At 31.9% G+C, this 13,487-nt stretch overlaps 2 protein-coding genes across 2 annotated transcripts; one reads left to right on the top strand and one right to left on the bottom strand.

Annotated features, from left to right (window-relative positions):
* Nucleotides 1-2,552: 2,552 nt before the first annotated feature.
* On the top strand, nt 2,553-4,658 carry LOC129889800 (pentatricopeptide repeat-containing protein At4g16835, mitochondrial). The gene has a single exon (XM_055965251.1). The coding sequence runs from the start codon at nt 2,553-2,555 to the stop codon at nt 4,584-4,586; it is 2,034 nt and encodes a 677-aa protein (XP_055821226.1). The 3' UTR covers nt 4,587-4,658.
* A 355-nt stretch (nt 4,659-5,013) lies between these two features.
* LOC129889801 (GTP-binding protein YPTM2) lies at nt 5,014-9,101 on the bottom strand. Its single transcript, XM_055965253.1, has 8 exons — nt 8,914-9,101; nt 6,847-6,919; nt 6,361-6,408; nt 6,224-6,271; nt 5,919-5,990; nt 5,675-5,830; nt 5,442-5,545; nt 5,014-5,352 (listed from the first exon to the last, which is right to left on the bottom strand). Exons 1-8 carry the CDS (start codon nt 8,925-8,927, stop codon nt 5,256-5,258), a joined length of 612 nt encoding a protein of 203 aa, XP_055821228.1. The 5' UTR covers nt 8,928-9,101; the 3' UTR covers nt 5,014-5,255.
* Between the last annotated feature and the right edge of the window lie 4,386 nt (nt 9,102-13,487).

The following is a 13,487-nucleotide window of genomic DNA, read 5'->3' as shown; positions in this document are numbered from 1 at the left end:
GTAATAGATGAACTGAAATTGGAAAAAAAGAAACTGCCATTGAGGAGGCTGAAGAATAGGAGTGAATTTAGGTAACTGATATAAGGTAAACGTGATGTATCAGTGAAAGAGTGACAAAGTTAAAAAAATAGGAATTTTTGATATTTTTCCAACTAATTGGGAGTATTAGTAAATATGATAATATAACATGTGTAAATAGGTAATTTTCCCTTATTTTTTTCTCATAATTTTGCCTTATTACATAAAATCTCATAAACAATAGGATGGTGATATATAGAAAAGCCTTTATTAGATACATTGACGATTAATTCTGAAAATTTAAATTAATTAAATCGCTTAATATAAGACGGAAATGTGTCTATGTTTAATTAATATCATTTTATTACTTTTTAAAACAATAAATTCACTAAATCATTAATAAAAAACGAAAATATGTATACCTTGGTTATGTAATTTGATTAATCTTATCTTATTACTCTTAAAATAATAAATTCATTAATTTGATGATGTATCCAACAAACTAAACACTAAGATACATGTGTGTACAGTTGCACATATACATTTATATGTATCATCAACATGTGCTAACCTCTTAGATACATAAAAAAAATTAAAAAAAATTGATGTAATTTGATCAAATAGACACATTCAGACGTATCATAAACACATACTAACCTCTTATTTCATATGAACAAGTAGACTATGATACATGGGTGCACAAGTACATTCATATGTATCATAGAAGTATCTGCTATTGATTTCATGTATCTGTTCTATGTATCTATTTATATGTATCTATTATTCATTTGATGTATCAAGTATCAATTTTATATGTTATGCCCAAAAACATGTATCTCGAATACATGCTAAACAGATATATCTAATTATGTGTATCTAAATATCGAATGTAACTAAAACACATAAATTTTAAGATTAAATCACGACTATGAAGTGTTTATCGTATCACTAATCTACTCAGATACATGTGTATAATTGACATTGTATCACTAATCTACTCACCAATCTACACATCTAACTATGAAAACAAAAAGAGTGCAAAAGGCATCCAATTAACTGGTGATCGAACACAAATTCCCAATCTCATTCCTCCTCACATGTTCCCATAGATAATCAACCATGTTCACATACCTCAGTTTTCCATACAAGATTCGAACTATCTTGTAGATTAATGGAAGAAATCGTTTGAGGGAAAAAGAAGGAAGAGAGAGAATCTGGGTGAAGATTGTGGATTGATGAGAGAGAGTGAGAAGCTTATGATAAATGCTTTAATTGTGGGATACAATAGTTGTTAAGATATTGAATTGGATTAAACAACGATAATTTTTAGGGATTTGTAGAGCGGAATGTATCTAACCTAAAAAATGGTATAAAATTATTAATTAGAAGTAATATATGTACATATTTAAAAGTATAAGTAAAATTAGTATATATAGTATGAGCGTATGTCTAATAAGGTAGTTAAACTTTTAACATTAGGAGACCTAATTACATAAACATTTATATCATATATACTAGTCCAGCCTATAGCTCGAAATAAGTCTCACTAATATATTGTTTTTGTTTAAGAACATAAATTTAGATGTCTTCTAGGATTTACGCCCTTTGTCTTTCTTGACTTTTGACATGCATAAATATCAAGTCCGGAGCCTAAAGGATAATATTTTTTTCTTCCAAAAATGCCAATAGAGAACGAAAAGAAATCGAAAGGGCAAATGCGTGAGGGGTACCATGCCTTACAATAAATGTTAACGGAAATGTTAACTTTTATTGATAAGGTGTGAGAGTCATCAAGCCTTGTAAGGCAAGCTCCACTGCACGCCTTTCTACTTCATAACACAAGATATTGCCCCTTTGGTTTATGAAATAGAAAGGCATGCAATGGAGCTCGTCTTACAAAGCGTGGGGCCCATCCCGCCTTACAAGGCCTGATGACCCTCATGCCTATTCAATAAAAGGTAATATCTCCATTAACATTTATTTTAAGGCGTGGTGCCTTCACGCTTTTGCCCTTTTGATTTCTTTTCGTTTCGATTGTTCCTTTGGAAATTTTGAGGAAAAAAAATTGTTCTTCAGGCTTACGATAAATATCTTTTTTCTTCAGAAATTACACAATGCATGTTAGTTTTAATACAATAAATTATAAATTGCATAAGAAATAATTTCAATATAATTAATGTAAACATAGCTAATATATCATATTCAACATTATTCTTATACACCCACTAAACAATCCTTTAAAAAGATTCACCATTTACTATATATAGTGTGAAACTAAAATTTTAAATTTATAATCTTGATTCAAGAAAAAGAAATAAATGAGTTTTTAATAAATTATTTATACATATTAAATTAATTTTGACACAAATATAGGTTAATAATGAATACAAAAATATTTGTATTATTATGCCAATCAAATATGAATAAACTCATGTGGAACCAAATTTCCCTCACAGTTGCAACTTCAAAGTCCACCACCTATGGCTCTGCTCATAGGTCCATAAAGAGCTCAACACAGTACCAAAACATGACAAATGTACTATCAACTTCACTTTAGAAGCAAAGTTTGCTCCTTTCCATTCCTTACTTTCTTGTCATGTAATCGCCATATTTGTATCTCTTATTATCGAAGCCCAGATGTCATTTCGAGCCCAGAAGCATTGCCTGCACCTCCATCCTCACGGCACTCCCAATTGGTACCCTCCAGTAACGTAAAATTTTCAAGAAATGATCAGTTTTCGTACAAAATCAGACATTCTGAGCAACTTGAAATCGAAGATGTAGTATTATCGAACAAGAAAATTACCAGCTTTATTCGATCTGGGGATTTAGATTCTGCGGTTAGAGTTTTTGAGAGCGTGAAGGTTAAGACAGTAATCACATGGAATTCAATCTTGGCTGGGTTTTCAAGAAAACATGGGTTTCTTGAAGAAGCACGCCAACTGTTTGATAAAATACCTGAACCGAATGTTGTCTCGTACAATACTATGTTAGCTTGTTATTGGAGAAATGCTGATATCCAGGCTGCTAAGAGTTTCTTTGATCGAATGCCTGTTAAAGATGTTGCTTCCTGGAATACCATGATTTCAGGGTTCTCTCAAAATGGGCTGATGGGTGAAGCGGAAGAGTTGTTTCGGGCAATGCTGGTGAGGAATGAGGTTACTTGGAATGCTATGGTAGCTGGGTATGTTGAGTCTGGGGAATTGGAATCAGCATTAGAGTTGTTTAGGGAAGCTCCTGTGAAAGGTGTGATTGCTAGGACAGCCATTGTGACGGGGTATATGAGATCAGGAAACATTGAAATGGCGGAAAAGATGTTTCAAGAGATGCGAGAGAAGAGTATGGTAACGTGGAACACCATGATTTCTGGTTATATTGAGAATGGGAGAGCAGAGGATGGTATGAAGCTGGTCAAGAAAATGATGGGATCAGGTATAAAGGTGAACGACTCAACGTTGAGTAGTCTCTTACTAGGTTGTAGTAATTTATCTGCATTGAAATTGGGAAAGCAAGTTCATCAGCATGTCGTGAAGTCCCCTTTGTACTTGGATATGACGGTGGGGACTTCATTGATTAGCATGTATAGCAAGTGTGGAGTTTTGGAGGATGCTTGGAAGTTGTTTCTTGAGATGCCAAGAAAGGATGTTGTCAGTTGGAACGCAATGATTTCAGGATATGCTCAACACGGGGAAAGCAAGAAGGCCCTAAGCTTGTTTAATGAGATGAGGAGTAAAGGAACAAAACCAGATTGGATAACCTTTGTGGGTGTTCTATCAGCCTGTAACCATGCAGGTTTGGTCAATCTTGGCATTCAATATTTTGAGCAAATGCAGAACGATTATGGAGTTAAGCCAAAACCAGACCACTACACTTGTATGGTCGATCTCCTTGGACGAGCTGGAAAGCTAAATGAAGCTGTGGATTTGATACGAAAAATGCAATTCAAACCCCATATAGCACTCTTTGGATCACTTTTGGGTGCTTGTAGGATCCACAGAAACTTAGAAGTGGCAGAGTTTGCTGCCAAAAACTTGCTTAGCCTTGAACCTACAAATGCAGCAGGCTATGTTCAACTTGCTAATGTTTATGCAGCCAAGAACCAATGGGAAGGTGTTTCTAAAGTCAGAAAATCAATGAAAGAGAACAAAGTTATCAAAACTCCAGGATACAGTTGGATGGAGGTTGGGAGAGTGGTCCATGAGTTCAGATCAGGGGATAGACTTCATCCAGATCTCGAAAGCATATGCATGAAACTAAAAGATCTTGAGAAGAAAATGAAGTTAGCAGGTTACGTGCCTGATCTTAACTCTTCATTACACGACGTAGGAGAGGAACAGAAAGAGCAGCTACTTCTGTGGCACAGTGAGAAACTAGCTATTGCCTTTGGTTTAATGAAATTGCCACCAGGGATGCCAATTAGGATATTCAAGAATCTGAGAGTTTGTGGAGATTGCCACCAAGCCACTAAAGTTATATCAGCAATAGAAAATAGGGAAATCATTGTCAGAGATACAACTAGGTTTCACCATTTCAAAAATGGAGCTTGTTCTTGTGGTGATTATTGGTAAACTATTTCAAGAGTGATAAAAACCATTTGTTATAGGAAAAGTTCCATTCTTTATTCGATATTAACAGAAAAAGAGTGATTTTTGTGTTTTTAGCTATTCTCTTCAGATGTTATTCTGGCATTATATTTGTAGACATTCCGAGTATATATGTTATGACTAAACATCTTTGAAATATACTTCCAAGTTAATTTATTATCTGTGATTTAATGTCATCATGCAGACTCAAAATAAAATCTCTTTCACCATGGTGATTATTGCCATCCTGTAACCATGGCTAAACTGGTATGACTAGAGAAGAAACTTACATTTATGCGTCAGTATTGATGTTGATAAGCCACTTAGCATTATCAAAACATGTAAGGTATATGAGGTTCAGAAGAAGGGAAAAAATCAACATGTGAAAAGCATAAGCATAGTGACACTCTAATAGCTAAACTTGCACAATTGCAGATTAAATCATTTTGATGAAGGTCCAAAGAATAGAAAGCAAATACTAGTATTCACCAATATTCCTAGATTTTCTACAAATTGTTTATCCAAACACATTGAAAAGAATTGAGTGTTTTGACCAAGTGTTGAAAGAAAAGTAACAGTGAACAGTCTTCCTATCAAGCCATTAAGAAACTAATTTTACATGCCACATCAGAATCATCATCAAGCTTCGTCCTTTCAAGATGAGCAGCAACCGCTCTTTTGGTTGACAGGTTGTCCTCGGATCTGCACAGTTGGAGGTCGTGCATTGTTTGATGCCGGTTGGCTTGCCATTCTACAAATGCATAGGATATTAAGTTTCCATACAACAAAAGAGCAAAACTGCAACTCTGATAAGGCAATTTCAAATGAAAATTTCCAAACCTGTTCTTGATTGAAGCAGCCATAGCCATGAAAGCCTGTTCTACATTAGTAGCATTTTTTGCACTTGTTTCCATGAAAGGAATGCCAATCTCATCAGCAAAAGCCTACAAAAAGGTTGGTTATCAATTGAGATATACAGCAGCTCTCAACAAGATAAAGGCATCCTTCAACAAAGTATTCAGGTAACCAATGACGGGGTATATTCACATCATGGAGTATAGGGGATTGATTACCTGAGCTGTCTCTGTCGAAACCACCTTCTGTGCCGTGAGATCGCACTTGTTTCCAACAAGAAGCTTGTTCACATTATCACTTGCATATCGATCTATTTCACTCAACCATTGCTTAACATTATTGAAGCTCTCTTGATCAGTTACATCATAAACCACCTGATAAAGATGCCATCAGAGTAAGACCTCGTGACAAATTGGATAGTATAATGTCAGAAAACAATATGTGAGGAAACACAACACTTACAATTATGCCGTGCGCACCACGATAATAACTGCTGGTAATTGTCCTAAAACGTTCTTGACCAGCAGTATCCCACTGCATATACCAGGGGGAAGAAAATGCATCAGAAAAGATATTAGCCTCTCAAAGGAGCAAAATCAAGCAGAGAATAGATCACAATTTAAGATAAAAGTAATATATATAGTAAGAAAGCATAGCAGACTAAAGGGAGTGGCTCATTGTTTTTTCTTTTGTCATTATTATAAATATAACCAGCCATAATACAGGCAAACTTTACATGAATGGCCAAGAGAGAATTAGATACTTACAATTTGAAGTTTAATGGTTTTCCCATCCTGCTCAACTGTGCGGATTTTCTAAAAGAAAAAAAGATGACAACTGTTACTAATATCCAGCTGAACTATTGCTAAATGAGACATTACAAAGAATAGAAAGATTCTCTTACGAAGTCCACACCAATGGTGCTGATGTAACTCTCAAGATATGAATCATCCTGAAAAGAGAAAAGAAGTAACAATAAGAAAAGCCTATTTACTTCCACACAGATTGTCAAACTTTACAATATAATAATGGGGCAGTTTAAAAGGCAAATGGACTATGTATATGACTTCACCAGTTCCACTCTACATAAGCTGAAATTCTACCACCCAAAAAGAGGATATAAAATTTGACATAGACAGACACAGGCAATCTGTCTGCGCATGTTTTTTTAAAAAATTGGGAGGGGGGGGGGGGGGGGGGGGAGAGAAAGAGGAGATAACCAGCAGCAGCAAAAGGGTTACTTTTGCAAAATCACAATGCAAAGGAGAAATACTTTGCATGTCGAGGGAAACAAGTTCCACAATCAAGAAACTAATACAGATGGCACAAAAGGAAAAAACACTTCAGATGTCAGAAAGCAGAATGGTCAGATAATTCAACAATAACTTACAGCAAATCTCAAGAGGAGACACGATTTGCCAACACCAGAATCTCCAATAAGCAAAAGCTTGAAAAGATAGTCGCTGCAAGGAAGATTATAATGGCAGTTGAGCAATAGAAGTTCAAAACACATTACAAAAAATAGTTAATTAGATTGATGTAGCACAATATTGTCATGGGGATAATTTTGCAGATATTCAGTCAAGGCACCTTAACATTGACCTATTGAGTTCACATCTAAAATGTATATTACCCCCACCCCCCAAACTAAAGAGAGTACTGTTTCTGAGGCGCAGAAGACTGGTGTTACAATTCTATGTTTGTTGAATGAAATAGTTTATGCAAAGTCTGTCGTGGACCGTGACAAATATTCATGAAAGTTACACTTTACCTTACCAAGAAAAATATTCATGGAAGTTACAACATAAGAAGCATTAATATTCTAAAACACTAGCAACAACCATACCAAAAAAGCATTAACATCAAATTCAAATAGCAGAAAACAAACACTACCAGTTCCATGGGAAAAGATCGTCTCCTGTAGTCCTGCTATAGCGTGGAGACGTCCCGACTTTTACCAATAGTAAAGCTTTATCCGAAGTCTAACACAAGGGTTACAAGTTAAGCGACGCATTCATCTATTAGACGAATGGCAATGTGGTTCCCACACTTTTATCATCACTCTAAACCTCTCTATCCCTCTAAGTTACCTTACTTTGTGAAAATTTATAAATAGCCCGAAATCCTGTTAAGTCCCTTATTAAATTGTGTTCATTATGTTTAGCACAAAAATACCATTTCCATATTGCTTTGAGTTATAGGTTTTGCTCATTTAGCACTCTGCTGATTCTAGGATGGTTTCCATGAATTCCAGATATAAGGCATTAGGGAATCAAGTCTGCACCACTTCTGGGACTATACTAGATATGTTGTTGTTGACTACTAAAAGTAAGAATAAACATACACATCAGTCGAGCTATAGAAAAATAACATACATTCATCAAGCCTCAATCTTTTAAACAGAAGTTCCTCCTCTACAAGTTTTAGCACATAAAACTGGGAAATTGCAGAAAGCACTAACCAAGAAATTTTACATCCTTACATGTCTTAATGGTGTGCAATAAATGGATTTAATATCTTGACATCAGCGTCATATCATCATGTAACCAGGATCAAACTCTTATAATAAAGGTTATATATTAACTCTCACTAAGTGCAGCAAACGGTTAGCATATGACAATTTAAGACAAACCATGACACACCACAAAGGAGAACACACCTTACATATTAATAACCATAGAGGAGGCATAAAAGTTCTCTAAAAAACAGTCATGAATTTCATTAGCTCGGCACACACACAACTCCGCCCATTAAGCGAATCATCCATGTTGGCAACCTCCATACTTCATACTAATTCAGTTCCCAACTTTGGACAATAGCTAATACTTAAACCACATAACTAGCAACAACAACAACAACAACCACCCAGCTGGTAAACCACATAACTAGCTGATCCCATTAAAACAGAGCTAAAAAGGATTAAATCACAATATAGTTATATATATATATACTAATTCTTATTTAGGAATAAAAATTTGATCTTTCACTTATTCCTAAGTTTTCCAAACATGGTTTTGGCAGTTTCCATTCTCCCATCAAAATTCATAATCCCACAAGCGAGGTCTGGCGATGGCGGTGTGTACGCAGCCTTCCCACTGCCTTGTAAAACATGTCAAAAATTTCTAAACACACTGATACCAGGAATTCAGCAAGTTCACATAATTATAATCCCAAGAACAAAAAAGGGTCAACGCATAAACGGGAAAATCGATCAATAAATACGATTAACGATCTAGATATTTTGCTCAACCCCACATACAGACAACCATAGAAAAACAAAAAAAAAACACAGCAAAGATGGAAACTTTTGTGTTTTTTTTCTTTTTCAGGATGCAAAATTAAAACAGATCTAAAGAGGATTATCAAGAAAACAATTTATAAATTAAAAAACAGCAGATTCTATTCGAAATTCGAATCCAAAGATAACAAATTTGATGTAAAAAAAAAAGAAACTTACTATTCTGGATTCATGATGACTAAATATAAAATTCGAGATCGGTGAAGCAAAGGTACAATCAAGGAAGCGGTGAATACACCAAGAATTTAGGATTTTCCGGCGGGGAAGTGACCGGAGTATAAAAGGGTAGCCGGAGAAAAGGACAAGAGAAATTTAGGAGAGAAAAATATGGTGAGATAATTATTTTGCATAAACAAAGTCCCAATTCTTTTAAAGAAGCCTAAACTGTTGGAAGGGCGGCGTGACGTGGCAGTTATAATGGTGCGTGACACGTGTCATACATACTGGCATCAATAGTTACTAATTTTAGGCCTTTTTTACCCTTCGTTGACTGATAATTTGTAAATTTATAGAGTTGATTACTAATTTTATAAATGGCGATTTTAATGGTTTTCTTTACTATTTTTATCATCTTCATACTCATGGAAAAAATTTAGAATTATGATTTTCTATAATTATGCAATGTTTATTTGCATAAATAGAATGAACATACTGTTTTTTTTCAAAACATAGGGTACGATCAATAAATTATTGAAATAAATTCTATAATAATAATTTAAATAATACGAGATGAGTCTTGTTCGATACTATTAAATTCTTATTAAGTAAGTTTAAGATCACGTCTTATAATTTAAAAGATCACGATTCAAAAGTTAATTACTAACATTATAATAATAACAACAACATATCAATGAGATTTCATAAGCAAGATCTAGAGAAAGTGTGCGTACATATATATTATCCTGATTCAGTATACAAAATCTAATTATGATAATGTTTGATTTCATATTTTTGATACATATACCAATATTAAAAAAAAATACAAAATGATAATAACAATCGTTTAATAGCTAGAAAACTTCAGGATAATTTTTTTTATTTATATTAAGTGAAATTAAAAAAAGAGAGGATATATTGGTAATTTGGTACTGCCTTCTGGAAATTGGGATGGCAGCAGACAACTGGGAATTTCTTAGAAGCGTTATTTACGTGGACGCATTGGAATTGCCCCTATTATCAACACGACAAAAAAAATTCACAAATTATAAAGTGATTTACTAATTTTGTTTTTATTTTCTTTCAAAAATATATTGTTTTAAATTTGATAATACCTTAATTATTTAATATTCCACTGTGATATATTTTAAATCACTAACTCTGACAGAGTGAGTATTTAGTATTTTTAGTACAATGATATATAATGTTTCTTTCATAAAATAAATTACACACATTGTAAATTTGGTAATATAATATATTATGTTTTTAAATTTTATATTCAATCAAATTACAAAATGATGGAGAGGTATCATTTCATTCACCTTTTGTTTTGGTGCAACCAAAAATAAGAGAAAATTAGGCGGATAAGCAAACATATACTAGTTAATTAACTAACATAACTATAGTTTGAATTAATTATGGCTCGCGACAAACGTCTAGCTATAATTACAGATGGAGTTTTGTATAATTCGAGCAATTATACAGTTGAATTTTATAGAATTCATGTGATTTATACAAATGTTGTGCGTGAATCGAATTGTATAGCCAAATACACAAACACTATAAATTGTATAGCAAATTATACAAAAGTTGTGCATGAATTGTATAATGAAATATACAAACATTATATAAAAACTGTGAATCGTATAACAAATTATACAAACGTATACAAATATTGCACAAATTATACAAACGCTATTATAACTATAGCTACAAATTTTAATTAGCAAATTATAGCTATGAAGCATAATTGAGATATTTTTGAATGACTATATATCAAAATTCCCCAAAAAATAAAATTATAAAATTATCTATGAAAGTTTTCCCTCGGCAATAAACAAAAATAGCATATATAACATGAATAAATGGATTGTGGAATCTTTTAAATTGATCAAAGTGACAAATAAATTTCTAAGAATTCTGAAACGATCACACTAAGTCGATGGTTACAAAAATGCATAGAAACTTGAAGGAAATATCCTCAAACGATTGTGGAATAATAATGATGCTAGAAGTCTAAATTAGATAGAGTTACGGCAACGTTTGGAATAAGTGAAACACAAACCTTAATTAATTGTAATCTGCCATTTTAATTTGGTTTATTGTTTACTTTTCAAAGATGCTTTTTACATAAGTAACTTTTAGAGAAAAGTTTTGTATGAATATTTTTTGTGACAATCTATATTTATCTTTTTAGAGGAATCTATTTTAGTTTAAAGCAATTGAGAGGAAAAAGCAAAGTACAATAAAATTCGTATTAAAAAAAGAAAGTATAAAAGAGTACAGAAGTGGAATGAGCTGTAAAAGGGACAAATGATACGTAGCAATAATTTGCTCTCTGAATATAAAAATTGTCCTTTACCAATAAAACAATGTACTCTTTCTGTCATGTATTAATTATAATTATTCAGGAGTTATCAAAAGTATTTATCCCAATTTATTTGTTATTTTATAGAATGAACTTGAAAATAATTATTTTTATTTTATAATTTTGAGATAAGTATTAAAAACACACTTAAACAATTTTGTTTTTTTGAGTTTCATACCTAAATTATTGGAAGTATAAGTTTCATATCTAAAACATTACTTATTAATTTGAGAAACACACATCGATGGTATTTGTAATACACTCTCTCTACTCTCTCTAATTTTTGAAAAAAATCTTGCCACATAGCATTCTACATGGATAAAATATTTTATATTGACAAAAAATTAAATTAAATATTAATATTAGTTAAAACTAAAGTATTTTTATTCAAAAAAAGATTTTTTTTAAAAGTTATTTTTAAAAAAAAGTTTAAAATATTTTTCTCACTCATTCCCCCCCCCCTTTCCACCCCCACCCCCCTTTGACAATCCCCCGTCCTTTTATTTTTTATTTTTAATTTCTTGTACAAAATATTTTAAAAAAAATTCATGCTTCACTCCTCTCCCACTCCTTCCTAAAAAAATGTTATTATTTTTAATTTTTTAAAAAAATAAAATTATACCCATCTCATCTAACCCTTCACTTTTAATTTATTTATTATTTTTTTTCATTTTTCTCGTTCTATGTTAGATATGTTCATAGGAAAATATATTTTCTATTTGCGTACCAAATATAACAGAAAAAAATATTTTATTTTAAGAAAAGTCATGCAGTAAGTAAAAAATACTTTACTAAAATCATGTGTATGTAATAACACAAAATGAGAAAAAAAAATTGAAAGCAGAGGGTTAGGTGGGGCGAGGTAAAAAAAATAAAAAATATATAAAAATAATATCTAAATTATTATTTGCGGGGGTGGGTAAGTGGGAAGATGAAGTGAGAATATTTTTTAAAAACTTTTATAAAAAAATTAAAAATAAAATTAAAACAAAAAATATGGGGGGAGGGGTGGTCGCAGGGGGGAGTATGATAAGAAAAAGTAGTGGAGTGGGGTAAAAAAATATTTTATATTTTATTTTATAATTTTTTTGGAGGGTGGGGACATAGTAATTCTTTAATTTTTAATTTTAATTTTTTTATTATTATTAAAAAAAAAGAATAGATCCGATTTTTGGAGGGGAGGGGGGTTGAAATTTTAACTAATTTTAATAATTTATTTAATTTTTGTCAGGATAAAATATTTTGCCTATGTGAAGTATGATGTGATAAAAAAAAATTAAATGAAAGAGAGTGTAGCGTACACACCATAATGAGAGTTGAATAAAAGAGAGAGACGTGTTTTTCAAACAAATAAGTGATAGTTTAAGTATGAAACTCCACTCCTAATAGTTTAGGTATAAAACTCAAAAAGAGGAATATTTAGGTGTATTTTTGACACTTATCTTTATAATTTTAAATATTCTTAAAATAAAATCAGACCTCTCTTCAGTGATTTGATGTAAGTAAATGATTTTCTTTCCTACTAAGAGCCCGTTTGGATTGACTTATAAGTTGCTGAAAATAACTTATAACCTGTTTTAGATAAATTAAGCTAAATAGACTAATTATTTGTCTACCTAAACTTATTTTTTTAATTTATAAATTATTTTAGATAAGATAAGTCAAACAAACTCTAATTTATTTCCTCCTACATTGATGAGGCCCATCTTACATTAGTCCATCAACCATATTAGGTATTCTAATGATTAAATGAAGTAATTCTACTAGAATATAGATAGGTCACTTGGTTCACCTTATTAGGTACTCTATTCATTATTTACAACAAACAATACTTTAAGGTGTATCTTACCTAATTCTCTCAATCGGCATCCTAATGATCTAATTGCACTAGTACAAATAGATAATCAATTGGTCCACTATACTATGAATTGATCAAATACCATTTATATTTATTAAAACATATTTTAACTATCAGTAATTTACTTTTTTTACTTGAATACTGGTGATATTTTAAATAGAAAAAGTCAACAACTGATGATTCGGTAGAAACTCACACATTTAATAATTTAAATATATTGAAACTCAAAAATTTAAAATACTATCCTTAACTCGTTAATTGATGTAACGATCTTATAATACTTCTCAACCAACATATTTGGAAGTTCAATAATGTTTAGGGTCTATATGATTCTTTTATGTGTTTGTGTTT

The sequence above is a fragment of the Solanum dulcamara genome, chromosome 5 (assembly GCF_947179165.1).
Source record: "Solanum dulcamara chromosome 5, daSolDulc1.2, whole genome shotgun sequence".
Classification (NCBI taxonomy): Eukaryota; Viridiplantae; Streptophyta; class Magnoliopsida; order Solanales; family Solanaceae; genus Solanum; species Solanum dulcamara.
This window is presented reverse-complemented; position numbering and strand designations above follow the sequence as displayed.

What these genes read in the sequence shown, in the direction of transcription:
- LOC129889800 (XM_055965251.1), top strand. Translation starts at nt 2,553, where the DNA reads ATGTACTATCAACTTCACTTTAGAAGCAAAGTTTGCTCCTTTCCATTC.
- LOC129889801 (XM_055965253.1), bottom strand. An exon ending in GCACCATTGGTGTGGACTTC is followed by an intron (nt 6,272 to 6,360) that starts GTAAGAGAATCT and finishes TTTTTCTTTTAG; the next exon opens with AAAATCCGCACAGTTGAGCA. An exon ending in GCTGCTTCAATCAAGAACAG is followed by an intron (nt 5,353 to 5,441) that starts GTTTGGAAATTT and finishes ATGCATTTGTAG; the next exon opens with AATGGCAAGCCAACCGGCAT.